The sequence below is a fragment of the Pyrgilauda ruficollis genome, unplaced genomic scaffold (assembly GCF_017590135.1).
Source record: "Pyrgilauda ruficollis isolate IOZ18807 unplaced genomic scaffold, ASM1759013v1 scaffold138, whole genome shotgun sequence".
Lineage (NCBI taxonomy): Eukaryota > Metazoa > Chordata > Aves > Passeriformes > Passeridae > Pyrgilauda > Pyrgilauda ruficollis.
Window position 1 is genome coordinate 1,548,381 of NW_024512321.1, and position 17,900 is coordinate 1,566,280.

At 47.8% G+C, this 17,900-nt stretch overlaps 2 protein-coding genes across 2 annotated transcripts in view; both read right to left on the minus strand.

The window, feature by feature from the left end:
- The window catches only part of LOC121349285 (lymphocyte antigen 6E), a 7,397-nt gene extending 6,229 nt beyond the window's left edge, over positions 1-1,168 (minus strand). The window contains exon 1 of the mRNA XM_041459549.1: positions 1,043-1,168. Within this exon, the coding sequence (XP_041315483.1) occupies positions 1,043-1,094 (52 nt within the window). The 5' untranslated portion in view covers positions 1,095-1,168. The remainder of the gene's footprint in view (positions 1-1,042) is intronic.
- Positions 1,169-10,946: 9,778 nt separating this feature from the next.
- LOC121349278 (lymphocyte antigen 6E-like) lies at positions 10,947-16,803 on the minus strand. The gene is made up of 3 exons (XM_041459539.1): positions 16,752-16,803; positions 12,602-12,721; positions 10,947-11,158 (listed from the first exon to the last, which is right to left on the minus strand). The coding sequence occupies exons 1-3, from the start codon at positions 16,801-16,803 to the stop codon at positions 10,947-10,949; spliced, it is 384 nt and encodes a 127-aa protein (XP_041315473.1).
- Between the last annotated feature and the right edge of the window lie 1,097 nt (positions 16,804-17,900).

Sequence of the window (17,900 nt, forward strand, 5' to 3'; positions counted from 1 at the left end):
GGGGGGGGTGGGAATGAAACCCTTTACTGGCTTGGCCTGGCCCGCTGGAACTGAGCACAAGCCAGCTGGGCTCTGCCAGAGACCCAATGCTTCAATCTCCAGTTGCTTCCCGGATCCCACTGGGAGGTGGGAATTGGAAAGGGCAGCAAGCAGCCAGTTTCATCTCAGCGGTGCCCTCAGAAAACAAGAAGGGACCCTTTTTGCTGAGCAGGGTTCTGGGAGAGCTCAGAACTCTCCCGTTTGGCTCTTTGTTTGGTTCCTCCAAGCAGCGACATATGGGAACAATACGCGGTTTCGCACGGCCCCAAGGAGTTTGGATAGTGAGGAATGGAGTCCATGGGGAAAGAGGGGATGGCAGGCCCTGTGACTTGGGCAACTTGACAGCTTAACACACAGCAACAGGAACCGCGTTCTCCCCCGGCTCGGCGGCAGCCCCAGGATGCGCCCCACAGGGCATTGTCCCTTAGGGGTCATTGCGCTCCAAAGGCGGCCCCGAAGGATGCTCGGAGCGGGCAGCAGGAGCCAGAATCACGAGAGGCTCTGCCCTGACTTTGCTCCATCAGCCATTGCCGGGGCTGGGCTGCCTCTCCCCTCCACCCCCCTTCCTCTCGGCTGCATCTCAGCCCATCCCAGCGCCGTTATCCCGGCTGGCTGCGCCGAAAAAGGGGAGCGGAGCCGGCCCTGCTCTTTGTTCGAGCTGCAACTGGGAAAAGCTCCAGGATATCCACCCGCACAGCCGGAGATGCTCACCTATTCACACAGGCGGGGCAGCCTTGAAGTTCGTGCTTCAGGAGGGACATTGCTGCGAGGCACGTCTTGGGAAGACACCCCCGCATCCCGCTCCCAACCACAACGCGGCTCAGCGCCGTGCTCCCGACCGCTTTTCAACCCTTATATCCCCCAAAAACCTCCAACTTCCACAGCTTACCCTGCCACACGCATCACCCCCCCAGCCCCCAATTTGCTCTCTAACGCAGGGCTGGCGAGGGACCGGGGGACCTGCGGGAGAGGCGATGGTGGCGGGAGCATCCCCTTCCCTTACCTCTCTCCACGCACAGCACCGCGGCCAGCACAGCGAGCAGGAGCGCCTTCATGGTGCGGACGATGTGGCCGGAGACTTGCGCAGGGCGGCTGGAGGAGCTCAGGGCTGGCGGCAGGGCCGGGCGCCGGGGGTGGGGAAAGGCCGGCGGCTCCGCCCCGCGGGCCGGGCCCGGCCCCCGCGCCGCCTCCCCCCTCCGCCTCCCCGGCCCCGCCTGGTTTCGTTTCCCCGCTAGGGAGAACCGGGGCCGGGAAAAGGGCGGTAAGAAGAGCGTGTCGGCACGGTAGCGGCTGGCCGAGGGGGAACAGAGCCAGCTTTCCCCTAGCCGTGCCCCAAGAGGCTTCTTCCAACCCCCTTTCGGGTCCCCTCTGTTTCTCTGAAGGAGGAGACGGGAGTAGGGGGCTGCCTCTATTCTGGACCCCACTCATCCAAGTCCAATCCGTCCGACTCAGCTTATTCTGGGATTCTGTGATTCTCTGACTCCCTCTACCCACAGGACCTGCTGATTTCCTGCCTCGCTTCCCTCCTCCGTGCATCTCCTCTCACAGATCCCCTGAGCGCACACACATCGGCCTCCACACATTCCAGACCGCCCTGTACTCGCACATTCCCTGTATCCCTGGCTCCCTGCATGGATCTCCTGCAGGCGAGACTCCCCCGGATACAGAACCTGTCCCTGCATTCAACACCCCCTCTTCAGGTCTGACCCCTCTGCACGCACAGCCCCCACTGACAATCCAAGTGCATAAAGAACCAACTCCCCCATCTGTTGACCAGAGCCTAAATTGGATTAGACATACAGGATTGGGAAGCTTGAAGAGCCCAGCAGCTGGGGTGGCATGGGACAGACAGCCTGGGCTGCTTGGCAGGATGAGTCTTCAGACTGTAAATAAGTCCCCTGATGTTGGAGTGTCCCAAATTCAGCAGGTCCCATGGAAATAACTAAATCCTCTAGGAAATGAGCTGCAGGAGGACCAGTGAGGGAGGGCCCCTATGAAACTGGCTGTCAGGAAAGCCTGGGAATGGAGGATAAGGCTGGTGAGCCAGCAGGAAGCAAGCAGGCTTGACAAACTCTGTGCCACAGATGGGTTTAATTCTGCAGAGTCAGCATTTCTTGGCGAATGCATCTGTCAGGAGAAATTCTGGCTCCTGTCTTGTCGGAGGCATTCAGAGCACTCTGCTTGGGAAGCAAACCCATGCCTGCAAACCCCTGCTTCCCTTTTCTTTCCCATGGCTCAGTTTTGTTTGTCACTGCCAGGAATTCTAGCAGGAACGGACTTCCGAGCAGTTTCTGTGGTATCATATCTTCTACTGGAACAGGCTGCTGGGACAAACCAAGTACTAAAAAAATGAGAACTTTCAGCTTTGTGGTAACTTGAGAAAATGTAATTCAGACACATTTACAAAACCCCTGTTTTATACAGGCCAAGGAAGTAGATTTTGGTTGGATATTGGGAAGGAATTCTTCCCTGTGAGGGTGGTGAGGCCCTGGCAGAGGCTGCCCCGAGAAGCTGTGGTTACCCCATCCCTGGAAGTGTTCCAGGCCAGGTTGGATGGGGCTTGGAGCACCCTGGGATAGTGGAAGGTGGCTCTGCCCAAGGCAGAAGGCTGGAACTGGATGATCTTTAAGATCTTTTCCAACCCAGATTTGAGATTTTATGATATATTCTCCTCATCCCCAGGATTTACAGCTTCCAGGATTTCTCCCACAGTTAAATTTAACATTATCTGCCCTATTTTTTTTCCTGGAGAGGGTGTATCTGCTGATAAGAAGGAAGAGGGAAGACCTAAGACTCACAGAGGTCACAACCCAGCATGGGATCTGGAGTCATCCCGATACTGCTGGAATGGCTGGGCGGGGACAGCACTAATGACAGGATGCTGTAAAAGGAAGAGGTGACCAGAGCCACCAAGGACCAGTTTTATGTGGTGGGAATTACACCAGGTAAGGAAGGAAGCCCTTCTGAGAGCTTGATGATCCTTTTGGGTCCCTTCCAACTCAGGATATTTTAAATTCTATGGCATAAGCTCATCTCCCACCTCCTCCCCACGGTTGTTGTGTGGGACAGACTCGACACAGCAACGCTGCTGGCAGAGATTTCTGTTCTAGTCCAGCCCACAAAACACTGCCCCGAGTGCTCCAGCCTCTTCTTGCAAGTTTGGAGATCAGTGGAGGACTTTATTGAACCATTGGCTTAATATTGTGAGTGCAAGGCCAAAAAATATTTCTTCGCAAAAAGAAGGGTGAAGCAAGAGAGGCAGCAAGGGTAGAGTCCAGCACCAGGAATGTGGCATGTGCTGGGAAAAGGTGGAGACAGCTACAAAAACACACTTGAGGGAGAAGGAGATAAGGAGGTGGCTGGATCAGAGGGCAAACTGGTGCTGGGGTAAATACTTCATGGTTGTGGCATGCTGGGGAGGAATGGGTGCAGTTAAAATCAGGAAATGGTGAGTGTGACAGGTCCCTTGATGGGTTGGGGCAGCAGAGATGGTGCAGAAATTTAACCTAGACTAACCAGGCCTGCAAGGGTTTGATGTTGAACAGGCACTAGACGAGTTAAAGCTTGTAATTGAGGGTCAGTAAAAGCTTGCTCAGCTTCTGTGGAGCCAGGTGGGACACAGAGAGGTTCTTTCCCCACCACACTTCTGTGTTTGTGTGAGACTTCCTGGGCCTGGCTGTGCACGTAAGGCACCAAAACCCCAGAGGAATTTGCAAATGAGACATTCCCCCTGTTAGTGGAGCAGAACTGCTCAAACAGCTTTCCTCCAATGACACAGGAAGGGGACAAAGACCTTTTTTTTTTTTTTTCCAGCAATTGCATCATGCTCTGGAGTTGGGAATTGTTCAGATTTCTTCCAGAGAGGGTTGGAACTGCTCTGTGACAGTCCTGCCTCACCTGTCAAAACGTGGAGGATCAGTTTGGCAGAGGCCTGGGAGGACATGAGAGAGCAGGAGCCCAGCACCTCCATCCTTCCTGCTTCCTCTCATCCCCAAAATTCTCTTTGTCCGGATCACTTTGCTGCAATATAGTCTGGGCATGAAGGTCCTTCTTTTCCAGGGGCTGGCACAGCCCCCAACACTCCATGGAATGCTAGAGCTGGGATCCCTGGAATCCCTGGAATTCCTGCTTCCACCATCCTGCTGCTCCTGGCTCAATGAGAGGCCTGACTCCATATCCCAGCCCTTCCTCCTCATCCCACCCTGGATGCTTCCCCTCCTGAAGTTCCTCCTGATCTCTCTGGATCAGAGTTGCCCAGAAGACCCTCAGGATCATATTTGGAGTACCCAAGGATGCTCCAGTCGTAGATTTTCCATGGGCAAACCAAGCTGCAGATTATTCTTTGCTGTCTGTGGTGCCAAACAGGTCACTGTCCTCTACCACCTCTGCTGCATCCTGTGCGGAAAAAACTGGGATTTCTCTCAGGTAGCTACTGAGATTCCTGAAAATTCCTGAAATAAAGGTGCCCAAGCAGATATTTGGGCCACACCATTTATTATCTTTTTTATAGATAAAGAAATAAAACCTTTATCTGCCCCCTCCAACCACACCTGCAGTCAGATTGCTGCTGCAATCTGGCTGTCAGGTGGATCAACTTTCACTTCTGGCTGACATCCACATTTCCCTTTCCCTTCTTTCCCCGAGCCTAAGGTGAAAGTGGATTGCTGTCTGATGATGCTCAGCTGGTGTTGGAATTCTCACACTTCCTCCTTCCAAAGTCTGCGTGACTCACCCTCAGCCGTGCTTGTTTTAGGCTTTTGACAGGAAAACAACTGCGACTCTTTAAGAAGAGCTTGTTTCTCAGGCAAAAACTTTAATTTCCTGAGCAGTCTCAGCAGGGCTCTCCTCAGACTGTGCCCGTGGCTCCAGGAACTCCCTTTAAGCTCAAGCCTAACCCTTTAGGCCCTGTAAGTGTCCCTGTCTCCAGCCACGTCCTGGATGACCTTGGCCACGTGCTGGGGTTTGTCTCCATCTGTTCTGGCCTCAGGTTGTGACTTTTAGGGTTGGAATTGCTGATCCTTTTTCTCTTCCAAACCAGGGTATTTCATTATTCTCTTCTCCAGCACTAATCCTTAACTATATCGTGTCCATCCCTGTCTCTAGGCCTAATTCCATCTCCTGGGTGAACTCTGGACTCATTTTATAGCTTTTTTCCCAATCCTGGCCTTTTTTTTGTGCCATCAGAGGTTCTGGACCACCCACAAAATTTTCTGGGCGCCTCCTCTCCCACAACAGGGGCCTCATCTCTAGGGTTTTTGGGGTGGGAAGAGGCTTTTCAGTCCTTTCCCTTAGTCCTTAAACCAAAAAATGCAAATTTCTATGGGCAAGGAATTCACCAGGCTCCAAGGAGGCAGCACAAAAATATGCTGAAGCTGTAGGCAAGGTGATAGACTTACGGAGGTTTGTAGTGGAAATGTTAAACTTGGTGTAAAAAATAGGAATGGGAATGTTCCTGGGTGTGGAAGAACCAGAATAACCAGCAGAGCAAAGGGTAAAAGGAAAGGCATTTGATGGGTGCCTGTGTTCATTCAAAAGTAGAGAAAGAACAAGCTGACCTTGGATAGGAAACTCCAGAGGACTAAGTGTAGGGTGGGAGCCATAAAACGCCGAGGTAAAGTAAACAAAAGGGCTGGAATATTCAGGAATTTCATCTAAAAGGGGAGAAACTAAAGAGAAAGTGAGTAAAGGCAGCATTCTCTCTCCAAAAGCTGTAAAAAACAAGTCCAAAATTGGGGGGTTTTTTTGCTCTGCCTTTCAGCTTTTACCTTCACGTTGTGCTCTCAACCTTAAAGGCACGAGGACAATTGTGGGGCTTTAATCTTTTTTGGCTGCTGGTGGCACAGGAGTGACACAGGCCAGATGATCTGGGCACATGCACACTGGTGCTTGTGATCCAGTGAAATCCACAAGGAAGAGTGTGAAAAGCAAAATCCACTTTCTCCAAGGTTTTTATATTATCTGATATTTATATCAGATATAAAGTCTCTTCTCTCTTCTCCCCGAAGATCTCGTGGGGAGTTTTATTCCTCCAGTTTCCTGTAACAGCAGAAGGGAGTTTCTCATTCCCAGGAGCAGCGTCTGCTCGTTATCTAGTTGCTGATTAACATCTAATTCTGCATCCTGGAGCTGCAGGCAGGTCCCAGGTGAGCTGTTGTGAGCACTGGGCACAGAGCCAGGGCCTGTTCCTGCCTCTCCTGGACCAAGGAAAATTGTACCCCTGGCACCCCCAATTCTTTGTGAGGAATTTAAGGATTTGTCTGAGTAAGGAATCGGCTGGAAAATCAGGAAACCATCATTCCTCCAGACTGAAATGTCCTGAAATTCCTCCAGGACGGAAATCCCGGGACCCCGGGAGCTGGACATCCTTTGGAGTGAAAATTCCTGCATGGAAGTTCTTTCCACATCACTGGAAGAGCTTTGGGTCACTTTTGAGTTCAATCTTTGTCTTGGAACAACCTGATCTCGTGGAAGGTGTAAGGTGTCCCTGCTCATGGCCAGAGTGGTTGGATCTAGATATTTTAGGTCCATTCCCACATTGTCTTGGAACAACCTGATCTCGTGGAAGGTGTCCCCGCTCACGGCCAGAGTGGTTGGAACGAGATCTTTTAGGTCCCTTCCCACCCAAAACATTCCATGATCCTGTGATAAAGCAAAGCCCAACCCTGGGCACCCCAATTCTTCTCTGCTGGAGGGAACCAGCTCCATGTGGGAATGACAGAAAGGTGACAGAGAGAGGCAGGAATGGGAATGACCAGGAATGAGTTCATTCGGCCCCAGTGGAGGCACGAAGGAGACGCTGAGACCAGAGTTTTTCCATGCTTTGATGAATCCTAATTATGGTACTAGAGCTGCTGCTTCTGGAGGCAGTTTTCCAGCTCTTCACCCTACTTTGGATGCCAGGAATTCCTTCTGATCCTATCTAAAATCCTCATTGCTGCTGTGTCAACACCAACACAAAAAGTGGGAAGAACAAAGCAACCCGAGCCTTGCATTTGGAGGATCTGGAAGGTTCTCATCCCATCACACACCACTTCACACTTCCAGTGCAGCATGTAAGATTTTTCCATGGAGTGCAGAATTCCAGCAAGGCTTTGTTTCACATTTTTTCCCAAGTTTGACACGTGTTAAACTTGTGATCCAGCACACCTTCTTTTCCTGCCAGATTGCTGTGAGGGAGATTCCCTCATCCCATATTTGTGCCACATTAAGTGGAGAGCTTTTGTGCTTGTCCTTCCTAAATTACACCCTCTTTTCTCAACCTACCACTTAAATTTACTGGAATCACCCAGAATTCTCCTGTTTGCAGATTCTCTCAGCTCGTCACCCGTGAGCTCAGTGAATTTATTGTCTAATACATCATCCAAACCAGCAATTAAAACTTTGCATCATCCCAGAGCCAAGAGGAGCCTTTTAATGGATCGTTCCAGCCTGACAGCAAATTGTTGGCTGTGATTTGCTTGTGATTTCAGCCCAACTGGGTTTCCTTGGTTCTGCTTCTGAGCCCATCACGTGAAACTGTGCCAAAACCTTTATTAAGGCTGAGCTGTGTGACAGGTACCACTTTTACCCTCACAGATTTTGTTATCTTGTCACAGGGAGGGATATCACCCACCTGTCACAAAATCCTTGCTGATCATCCCTGCCTCCTTGATAGCCCCTACACCATTGATTGATTATTTATTGCAGAGCTTTTTTTCCCACTCTGGGTTGGCTGCTCTTTGTGTCCCTATGTCCTTTATAATAATGGATTATTTCCACATTTCTTCATGGAAAGGCTTTGGAGGTGGCACTCAGTGCTCTGGTCTGGTTGACAAGGTGAGGATTGGTCACAGGTTGGTCTCAATGATTTTAGAGGTCTTTTCCAACCTAAATGAGTCTGTGATTTGTTGTTTCCCAGTCTCCCAAAACACCCAAATTTCCTCGTTGCAAAGAAACAGGAGCAGGAGAAACAGGCTGGGTTTGGTAGCTGTGATGGATTTCTTTTCCCAGTTTTCCTGGACACCACTTTGGCTGACAACCCTCACTGATTTGCATATTTATGTAGAAAACACTAATTTTATTCACTTTTGATGTGTTAATTAGTTCGTCTCATTAATATCTGTGGCAGCAAAGTGGCTCTTGCTGTTGTGTTTGATGTGGTTGTGTCTCCACACCTGTTTTCCCTCTTACTCCACACGTGGAAGCACAAACACAACTCCTGATCCTGCAAGTGCAGCTCAGAGTTGTGGGATTGGAAAAACAAATCCTACACTGAGGCTCCAAGAATCACCTGGAATTCTTCTCTCACACAGCTCAGCCTGGAGAGCACCAGCACCCAAACCTCACACTGGAAAAGGGAAATGGGACTGATTGAATCCATGGGGAAAAAAGGAGATTTAGGCTTTGCCTGAACCTGAGCCACCTTGATCTTCTACCTGCACCTTCCTCCAGCCTAGGGAAGGGAGGAACCTGTGTGGAAAAGGAGCTGTGACCTCATAATCAGCCCATTCCTCACCTCCAATCAAGAAGGAAGGTTTTAAATTATCCCTCTTCCTTCTTTATTTGAAAGAGTTCCAGCGATTTTCCACTCAGAGGATCACTGCTGACAAAGTCCATCCAGAATTCCCACCTCCAGATTTACTTTTCCGTGACATTTAGCTCCCACAACCGGGAGCTTTCAGTCCAGGAGCTAGGTAGGTGGATGAGTAAATCCTGTTCAACACAATCCCTTCACCTCCAAAGAATCAGTCGGGATAATCCCGGCTACTTCAGCTGCTTTGGCATCCAGAAATTTCAGGAAAATAAAAGGTTCCTCTAAATTTGTAGACAATTCTAGGAGACCATTCTCACTTGACCTTCTGGCAGCACTTAAACTGCTGTGGTGAAAAGTGGGGGAAGAGCTGGGAGTAAGGGTCTACAAAAGATGTGGATAAAAGTTTGTTCTCCCTCCTGAATTGTGTCCATCCTGGTTCCCCACACCCTCACTGGACTTATCTCACCCTCCACTTGTTCCTTCCCCTCCAGATGGTCTCTCCACCAAGATTTTGCTTTCTCGTGTCCAGCAAAACTGGTTGAGATATAAATTGCTCCTTCTACCTCCTCGTTCTCCTGCCAGTATGACAGGTGGTAAAACAATACCAGCTTTGGCCTGGAGCCCAACTTTCTTGGAGTTTTTTAAAAGCACCTGAGGTCCTGCAGGGAAAAACTGTGCAGGGTAAGGAGGACTTGCTCCTGGAGGAATTGCTCCTGGAATTGGGATGCAGCACAGCCACCACATCCCTACCAGTGCCTGCCCTGAGCAGCTGGACATCTCTTCCTTATTTTTGGTTTAAAAACTTGTTCTTCCCCTTCTCCATCCTAGTTTTCCTTCCCTTTTGAGGTTGTGTTTGGTGAGAGAAAATTAACAGCAGGTTCTGCTGTTGATTTGGGCTTTTGACATCTGTCATCTCCAGGCACAGCTCAGTGGGGTGTCATGGTCCTCTTGTCCCTGCCCACCACTGTGGTGTCATCTCCTTAATTTCCTTCATTTCCCCTCCAGGTCTTAAACAAAATATTTAAAACCAGTCACCAGACCCAGAGCTCACAGCACAAAACATGAAGTTGATGTGGAATCTTTCATCCTCCTGGAAAACTGAAATCCAGGCACTCTGAAATGCCTCAAAAATCCACATCCCTCCACATGTGCAGCCAAAACCCAGCAGAGTTCCAGGGCAGTGCTTCAGAGAAAGCAAAGATCTCATTGAACCATCAAACACAACAAAAAAACCCGACACCCTTCAATTGTTTGGACCAGCTCTGGTTTCTCCCAGGACACAGCTGAGCTAGGGATGCTGCCAGCTTTTCCTTTTCTCTCTCTTTTTTTTTTTTTTTTTTTGGTGTGTTTTCCAGGAATGGGAGCTTGCAGCTGGGTCTGTGACCCAAGAAGCTCAGAGCTGTTTGTGTGAGTCCCTGGCTGGCTGCCCTTCTTCTTCTCTGTGACACCCCCAGCCCTCCTACAGAGCTTTTCTGTGTCCCCTCAGCTGCAGCTCCTGCGGGGAGAGGAGGGAGCAGAGACCATGGAGGGCAAAACCAAACAAAGCTCAACACAATCGATGGTTTCTCTGCCAGGAACATGGGTCTGTAGAAAGCCTCTCACAACCTCTGAATGACAGGGATTGGTGACAGCTGTGTGAGGTTGTTTTGGCCCTGGGGAAAAAGAAGGGGAATAGATATGGGGATGTGTTTTCCAGCTGGATGAGGTCCATGAGGAGGGAGTGTGAGAGCAACTCCCAGCTCAGCAGGGTCGCCCAATTCCTTCCCTTCTCCCTCCCACCTTCCCACTGCCTTTCCTCTCTCAGCCACATATTTCCCTCTCTGTCTTTCCCCCTTTTTTCTGATAAGAGAAGCTCATTTCAAAATGGGAATGGGAGGAAAGACCCTGAGGAGCCAGAAATTTCTACCCACTGAGGCTAGAGAAAAGTCCACAACACTGCCACAAATCAGCTTTACTTCCACCTGCTTGTTTATAAACAGATGTTTGATAACCAAACTCACTGTGAGCAAATTCACTGATCGTTCCTTGTGCTGACACAACTGTGGAGCCATTCCCTGTGTTTCAGGCAGGGTGGGATGTTATTCCTCACAGAGCTTTGAAAGTAAGAGACAAAACTATGCCTTCAAGGATCTCCTCGGAGCAATAATGATTTGAAGCTTGAACATGTCAAAAAGGCCATTTTCTATATGTTTTCTTAGGTGAGTTGGATGTCTGGGGACACTTAGGATTCAAGCAGGCTCAGGAAATCAATAGGAGTTCAGCACCTGACTTATCCAGGCTCTCTCAAAAATCCCAGGGGGAAGCTCAACCACAAAACACGAATCTTTAAGAGCGGAAAATTATCCCAGAACAACACTTTTATTTCAGCCATCACAGGAGAGCTCTTCCAAACCCATCACAATCTGTATGCAAAGATGCAAGTGATGCTGGCCAGGACACCCAGGGACATCACTCCGTGGCTGCTTTGCCTGCTGCTGACTCCATTCACGTTGCACAGGGGTTTCTCACAGCAGGAAACATTCTGGGAGCTTTGGGTTTGTTGCTGACCTGTTACTGGACACGTTGGAGAACACATCTTGGAGATGATGTATTTAGGCTTGTTGGGCTCTAGTGCAGGAAAAAAAAAAAAAGTGGAGGAGAAAAGAGAAAAAGGATGATGAAAAATAATTGTTTAAATATTTTTGTGGTTGAATCTGTTTTGGTGAGTAAAGGAAGGCCAGGCACTAATCCTCAAGGCAAATTTCATGGAATTAATCATAGAATTATGGAATTGCTTGGGTTGCAAGCAAAAAAATCATTCATGGGCTGATGAAATGGATTTGTAATGAATTGTATACTTGTATACTTCACTATCTACAACAAATGACAAATAAGACCATCAAAAAAGTTTTACAATCCAGAAAAGAGGGGGAGATGTGAGAAATAGATTTGTAATGAATTCTCAAAACCTGACTGAAAGCTCACACAGTCTTGTACATCTGTATGCAAACACTGAGATAAAGTGTGCTGGCTTAGGAAGGCCGTGGAACAGAGATGACATTGTTGAGAGAGACTGAACTAGAAACAAGTTTCAACAAGTTTCAAACTATGGCCTTGCAAAAAACCCAGGGATTTTAGAGAATTAGAACTGTGAAAGATGCATTGTAGCAGGACCACATAGGGTAAAAATATAGGTGATTGGTGTTAGAAGTATTAGCAGCATTGCTAATAGGATGAAAAACATTTATAAAGCATTGTAACCAGAAAATAGGGTGGCTTCTGGTAGAATGGCGTTGAGTTTTACATCTCTTATGTCTCACCCTTTTACGAGACTGATAATAGAATAAAATCTTCTAAAACACCTCTCAGTTGCTCTGTTTCTATAAAAACTAGGAAAAATCCAACAGGCAGGAACACCTCCCACCAGACCATGTTGCTCAGAAACCCATCCAGCCTGGCCTTGGATGGAGCAGCCACAGTTCCATAGAATCCTAGAACTGTTAAGGTTGGAAAAGACCGTTAAGATGACCAAGTCCAACCAGGACTTCTCTGGGCTCCATGTTTTCAGATTTTGTCAATCCTAAAGTGGAATTAGCACCTGTGGCTCTCAGCTCCAGCTGCCTGAAGTGATGCTGAGGCTGGGTCGTTCCCACCAGGATGGTTTTTCCTACAGCATAAACACAGGGGGAATGTCCTGCATAACCTGAGATTTGGGATAAGAGCACGTGTAGGTCTTTGAGGGCACAGAGCCCCCAGGACAGACGTGAAGGATTGTGCTTGGCACAGGGAGTCAGCCACAGTGAGGTTTGGCCAAAACACTGCTCAAAACAGTTCTGGGAGTGAAACAGGCACAGCTCCAGCTGTGAATCCACTCCCTGGTGCTGCTCTGTGTGTCCTCATCGTTTCCCCAATTTCCAGCAGGAATACCAAGGGTATCTGGACACTGCAACAGCCACAAGGTCAGCATCTCCTAAAAGTTGGACATCAAGGCCAGTTGTTCCCATACTGGGATGAAATCCCATTCCTGGGACTGCTGTCCCAAAACAAATGAGGTGTTGTTCCCAAACCTACTTGTCCCGATGTCCTTCCGAACGGTCACACAGTGTTTGTCCTCCTTGGCACACATGGAAATGGTCAAACAGTCCTTGTTGGACTCCTGTTCTTGGCAGGTGTAGCACATGAATGGATATGATGGGGCAAAAAAAAAAAAAAAAAAAAAAAAAAGGGAAAAAGCACATTACAAGGTTTAAAAACCACAAAAACCCCAGTGCAGAGATCTCCATTTCCCTCGTTACAGCCTGAGGAATGTTTCTGTGGGAATGACCAGTGACTTTCTTTATCTCCTGACCCGTGGCAGCAGTGCTAAATCCCTCTCTGTCTCCTCTGGCTCAGGCTGCGAAGTGTTATCGATCTGTTTGCAATCCCTGAGAGCAGAAGATGTGAGTAGAATTCAAGGATTTGGGGGCTTTTATGAAGGAGATTATTGCTGAGCCATAGCGGCTCAGTCCTGAGGGCTCGGCCATGGGAATTGCCAATTACTGCTCAGGGTTTCTCCTGGGCAGGGCTTGACGGGGAGAATTTGAAGATGCCCATTGCATTTTGAGGAGGTGGACAATGCCCAGTGTCCTACTTCTCTTTCATCTGGCTCAAAGACTGCTGTCACATCTCTTTTTTCGTGCTTGAACATCACTGAACTGACCTAACCTCAGTTCCAGGAGGTCTGGTGAGAGCCCTCAGATGCTCTGTCAAACTCCTGTTTCTAGCATAAAATGGGGAATGAATGGAAATTCTTAACCAAAGGCTTGGTTTAAGTGCTAAAGGCAGATTTGGTGAGATAATTCCTACATCTGCAGCAGTGGCAGATGATTGGCAAGAAGGTCACACAGAGTTTCCTGCCAAGAATGTCTGTGTCTGCCCTCAAAAACAGAATGTGGTAGGCCAGACGTCTGGAAAGTAGTTAAAAAAAAGGAAGTGATGCCTTGTGAAGGCTGACCTAGAACAGAGACTGGAGAGAGTTAAAGAATAAAGTAGGGATTTATTAGAAGGCCTCAACAGATCCACCTTGGGCAGCACAAGAGCCCAGCCAGGGCTACACCCAAGATGAACCCAAAATGGTCACAAAATGGATGACCAGTCATGTGTTCTCTCATTTTTACAAGTTCTGGTCCTTTTGTATATTGGAGTTAATTGTCCAATTACAGCTTTAGCTTATGAAGTCCTCTTCTTGTTTTTCTCTCTTCATTCTGCTGTTGTTTATGCTCTTGGGCCTGAGAGTTGGATCAATTGTCCTTGGTCCCCAGCTAGAGAAGGAATTGTTTTGTCCCCCTGATCTGTGAAGAGAGCTTACTATCCCCCAATACAAAGCTCTGAAGTACACACTAAAGCAGTACAGAATCTGAAAAACATAAAAGCTAAAACCTGAGGTGTCATAAGAAGAAAAAAAACACCCCAAAATATGTGCAGAGCACTCCCCAGCCGGGCAGATGGAAAGGTTTTATAGTGGTGGTTGAGTTCAGAGCTCGTGAAATCACCCAGGGTGAAGTGTGGGGTTTTGTGACTGAGTTCCTTTAAAAACAAAGCTAATATTTGGAGGGAAGCAAAGCCAAATGCTGGCTGAGTTCCTGCTAAGTCTGGGGCCAGTCTGTCACTTTGGAAAGGGCAAAAGCAGCTGAAGGACACGTCCCTGTGAGCGCACTTTTGTCCGGTAAGAAGTTGGCAGTGAGAAAGTGGAAGGACAGCGGAGGTCACATCGTGAAACAAGAAGTTTCTGATAGAAAGGAAGGAAAAAGTCCCCAGCTGTTGATCCTGTGCAGCTTTTTTTTTGCTTTTTTCACCTGTACAAGAAATTGACATTTCATGTGCAGAGTAGAGGAGATTCAAGGAGGTTTTAAGGAATTTTTGCAACAACTTTGAATGATGTTGTTCTGGAGCAAGTTCAGGAAACACGAGCTGCTGAAAATTCCAGTGAAAAAGTGCAAAGCCAAACGTGAAAATCCCATTATTACCTCAGAGGGTAATTCCCAAGGATTATTGGTCAAACCAACTGGAGCAATGGAAGGAATTCTTCCCTGTGAGGGTGGGGAGGCCCTGGCAGAGGTTTCCCAGAGAAGCTGTGGCTGCCCCTCGATCCCTGGAAGTGTTCCAGGCCAGGTTGGACAGGGCTTGGAGCAACCTGGGATAGTGGAAGGTGTTCCTGCCCATGGCAAGGGCTGGGATGAGATGATCTTAAAGCTCCCTTTCAACTCAAACCAGCCGGTGATTTTAAGTGATTTTGACAGATGGATGCAGTAAAAGAGTGAAAAAGAAGATTGTATGCAATTAAATAAAGATAAATAAATTACAGTGGATAAAACTTAGACACTTAAATATAGGGTGACAAACAATTGGTTCAGTTACAATTCAGAACCACAGTGACAACAGCAGGAGTCAACAGTGTCACATTCCAGCCACAGAAACAGGCGTCACCCAAGGGGACAGGGGCAGAAATGTCATGTGCAAGATACACAAAGTGGCCTTTCCACCCTGGCAAGGCCTCAGCTGGAGCCCCGGTGCCCAAATCTCTCCACAGCACTTCCAAAACTTCCGAGCATTTGGAGAGGGACCAGAGGAGTGGGAGGAGAGAAGGTCAGAGATCTTGGAAATGTGACCTTGTCAGAAAGGTTGGAAGGGTTTAGTTTGTTTGTTGAAAATGAGAATATGCTGAGGAAAGTCACAGGAATATTCTTCATGCAAGAAAAAAGACACAGCAAAGAAGAGAGCAATAAAATATTTTATGTGTCCTGTGGTGGAAATATGGGAGAACAGAACATAAACAGATGCTAAGAGATATTAAAACTAAATTCCTAAAGGGGTGAGAGTGTCTGAGCAATTCCAGGCTGTGGAATCTTCCTTGTTGGAAACTCTAAGGGACATCTTAAGCAAATATCTGCCTGGTCTTGCTCAACATTGCAGCAAGGACTTGACGATCTTAGAGGTCTTTTCCACCCTTTATGTGATTCTGTGAAAAGGATCAAGACCTTTCATGATTTTTGTTGGACACAAAACTCACAAAACAGTGAGTTTATGGATTGAAAAGACCCTCTTTGGTCAGCTGGGAGATGGAGTTTTGACCAAAATTTGGTCATTAGGCTCTTGGATGAGACCCAGGATACCTGGGAAGGCTCAAGTGCCAGTTTCCACATTTTCATTTGTCCCAGTTTTAGGCCAGAAAGCTAAAATCTCTTATTCTGGATCTAGGCTGGGCCCAGAAATGTGCTATGTAAAAGTCTGTCCTTAAATCTGTTGGGAATCTGCTGCCAATATCAAATGTCACTGGTGAGGAATCCCACCATGAACCTATGATCCTGGATCTCTGTGAGCTTTCCAATTCATCCTGGGTCACGCTGAGAACATTGCCTTTGGAAATTCTCCTCTTCTACTCATGTTATATGCTTCAATCAAGAATTGTGGGCACTAAATGATTTTATTTTTTAATAATTAATAGCCATTTCCCCACACCCAAAACTGGCCGAAGGTCCTGCTCTTCCAGGCACGCTGGAGAACCATTCCAAAGGATGTAGGAGTAGGGGGTTGATACATCAGTGATAATTGATTAATTAGATGCCTCTTTCCCAACCAGATTCGTATCATGGTTTCTGGGAAACCATCATGTGTGGGGAAAATTTTGTCACTCTGGTCATCAGTCCCACGTGCCAGGAGCAATGGAGCAACATGTGTGTCTCACTCCCAGAAGGAGGACAACACTTGGGAGCAGGATGCCTTCAACATGAAAAATTCTTTCACCTCTGCCGCTGATTTAATCTACAAAATTTCCCGGTGTTGCATTTTCTAGGAAGACACGTGGCAAACCACTGTAAGGGAGGAAAAAGCAGGACAGAAAAGTCTCTAATATACTCAGAAACTGAAATAATTAAGGGGAAACCCCCATTTTGTTATGCTTTCTATCACTTCCAGCTTGCCTCCTTTTGGAAGATCCCAAGGACCACAGTGTGGATTTAACCTGGCATCCAGCACCGCCAGAGCTCCAGCACTGGAAAGAAGAATCAATTCATCAGATTCTCATTTCTGCATCAAATTTCAAATTGAGGTGCAAAAGGACATTGGTGGCACCATCACAACACTGCAAAGTTGCTGACAGCCCTCTAGAGTTTTGCCACGTGGAAAGTTGTCACCATCTTCCCCCTAATCCTTGTCTTAAGTAGGAGCAGCACGAGAGGCTCACCTTGTTCCACACAGAGCACAGCAGCCAGCAAGGTGACAAGAGGAGTCCTCATCTCCAGCAGATCCTCCCAGCAGCACTGGGAAGCTGTTTGGAGGGCAGGTTTTATACCCCAGCCCAACAGCAGCGGCAGTTTTACAGGTTCCAGGTGGACATGAAATCAACCCGAGGGTGTGGAATGTTCATGTGGGAGTTTTCCACGCCAGGGCCCTTGGAACGGGCTGGCACCTTGGGGAAAAGCCCTTTCAGCCACACATTTCTTGCTCTTCTGGTCGTGTGAGTGATGGGAAGTCGGGATCTGCTCTCTCCTCCTCTGAATTTCTTCCTTTTCTCCCTTCCAGAGTTGCTGCTCTGATGAAAGCAGGGCCCGGAGGCACAGGGAGATTGTCCTAGGAATGAATTTTTCTAGTCCCTTTGCATAGACAGCACGTGATGTTCCAGGATTTGTACCATTCATTGGCTTTAATTATTCAACAGCACCAGAAACAGCCTCTGAGCTGTCCTAAGCTGGTTTACCTCAAAATCAGTGTGTTTTACACCAAATTAAATTAGCTAATGGTTGGTTAAACAGAAGATTTTCCTCAAATTTTCACGTCAGTCTTCATTTCTTTATCAATTTTCCTCTGGCTAATCCCTCTGCCTGCTCTTTTTCCTGCTTGTAATCCTCAAATACCTTGTACAATTTTGACTTAATGAAGTTTTGCTGCTATCCAGGGATTCTTTAGAGGAGCTGCTTTTCTCCACGCCCAACAGTTTCTCGAAATCAGGCCTCCATTTCCAAGCCCACAAATTGGCACCCTGGAATTGCAGCTCTGCTCAGGAAAGAGCCATCCCTCAAAGTGTCATTTTTTCAATCTCTCCCCTTAAATCAATCCTTTTGCTTTTATTCCTCTGTGTTGTTCCTCTCCTCTGAATTCCTTAACATCTGTTCCTGACAGTCTAGGATGGAGACCCTCATTCAAGATACTTCTTGTAAGAGCTCGAGCTGCCAAGTCCACAGAGCTTCTTCTAAAACAAGATTAGTCCTGGAGAGCAGAAAGAAAATATTGTCAAAACCCGCTTTTTCTGGCAATTACGGAATAACTTAACTGGCAATTCCCTGCATGTAGCCATCAGCAGGGTATTTTTGTCTGTTTCTAACATGAATCATTC

What these genes read in the sequence shown, in the direction of transcription:
- LOC121349278 (XM_041459539.1), bottom strand. Translation starts at nt 16,803, where the DNA reads ATGAGGACTCCTCTTGTCACCTTGCTGGCTGCTGTGCTCTGTGTGGAA. An exon ending in TGTGCTCTGTGTGGAACAAG is followed by an intron (nt 12,722 to 16,751) that starts GTGAGCCTCTCG and finishes TTTTTGCCCCAT; the next exon opens with CATATCCATTCATGTGCTAC. An exon ending in TCGGAAGGACATCGGGACAA is followed by an intron (nt 11,159 to 12,601) that starts GTAGGTTTGGGA and finishes TTCCTGCACTAG; the next exon opens with AGCCCAACAAGCCTAAATAC.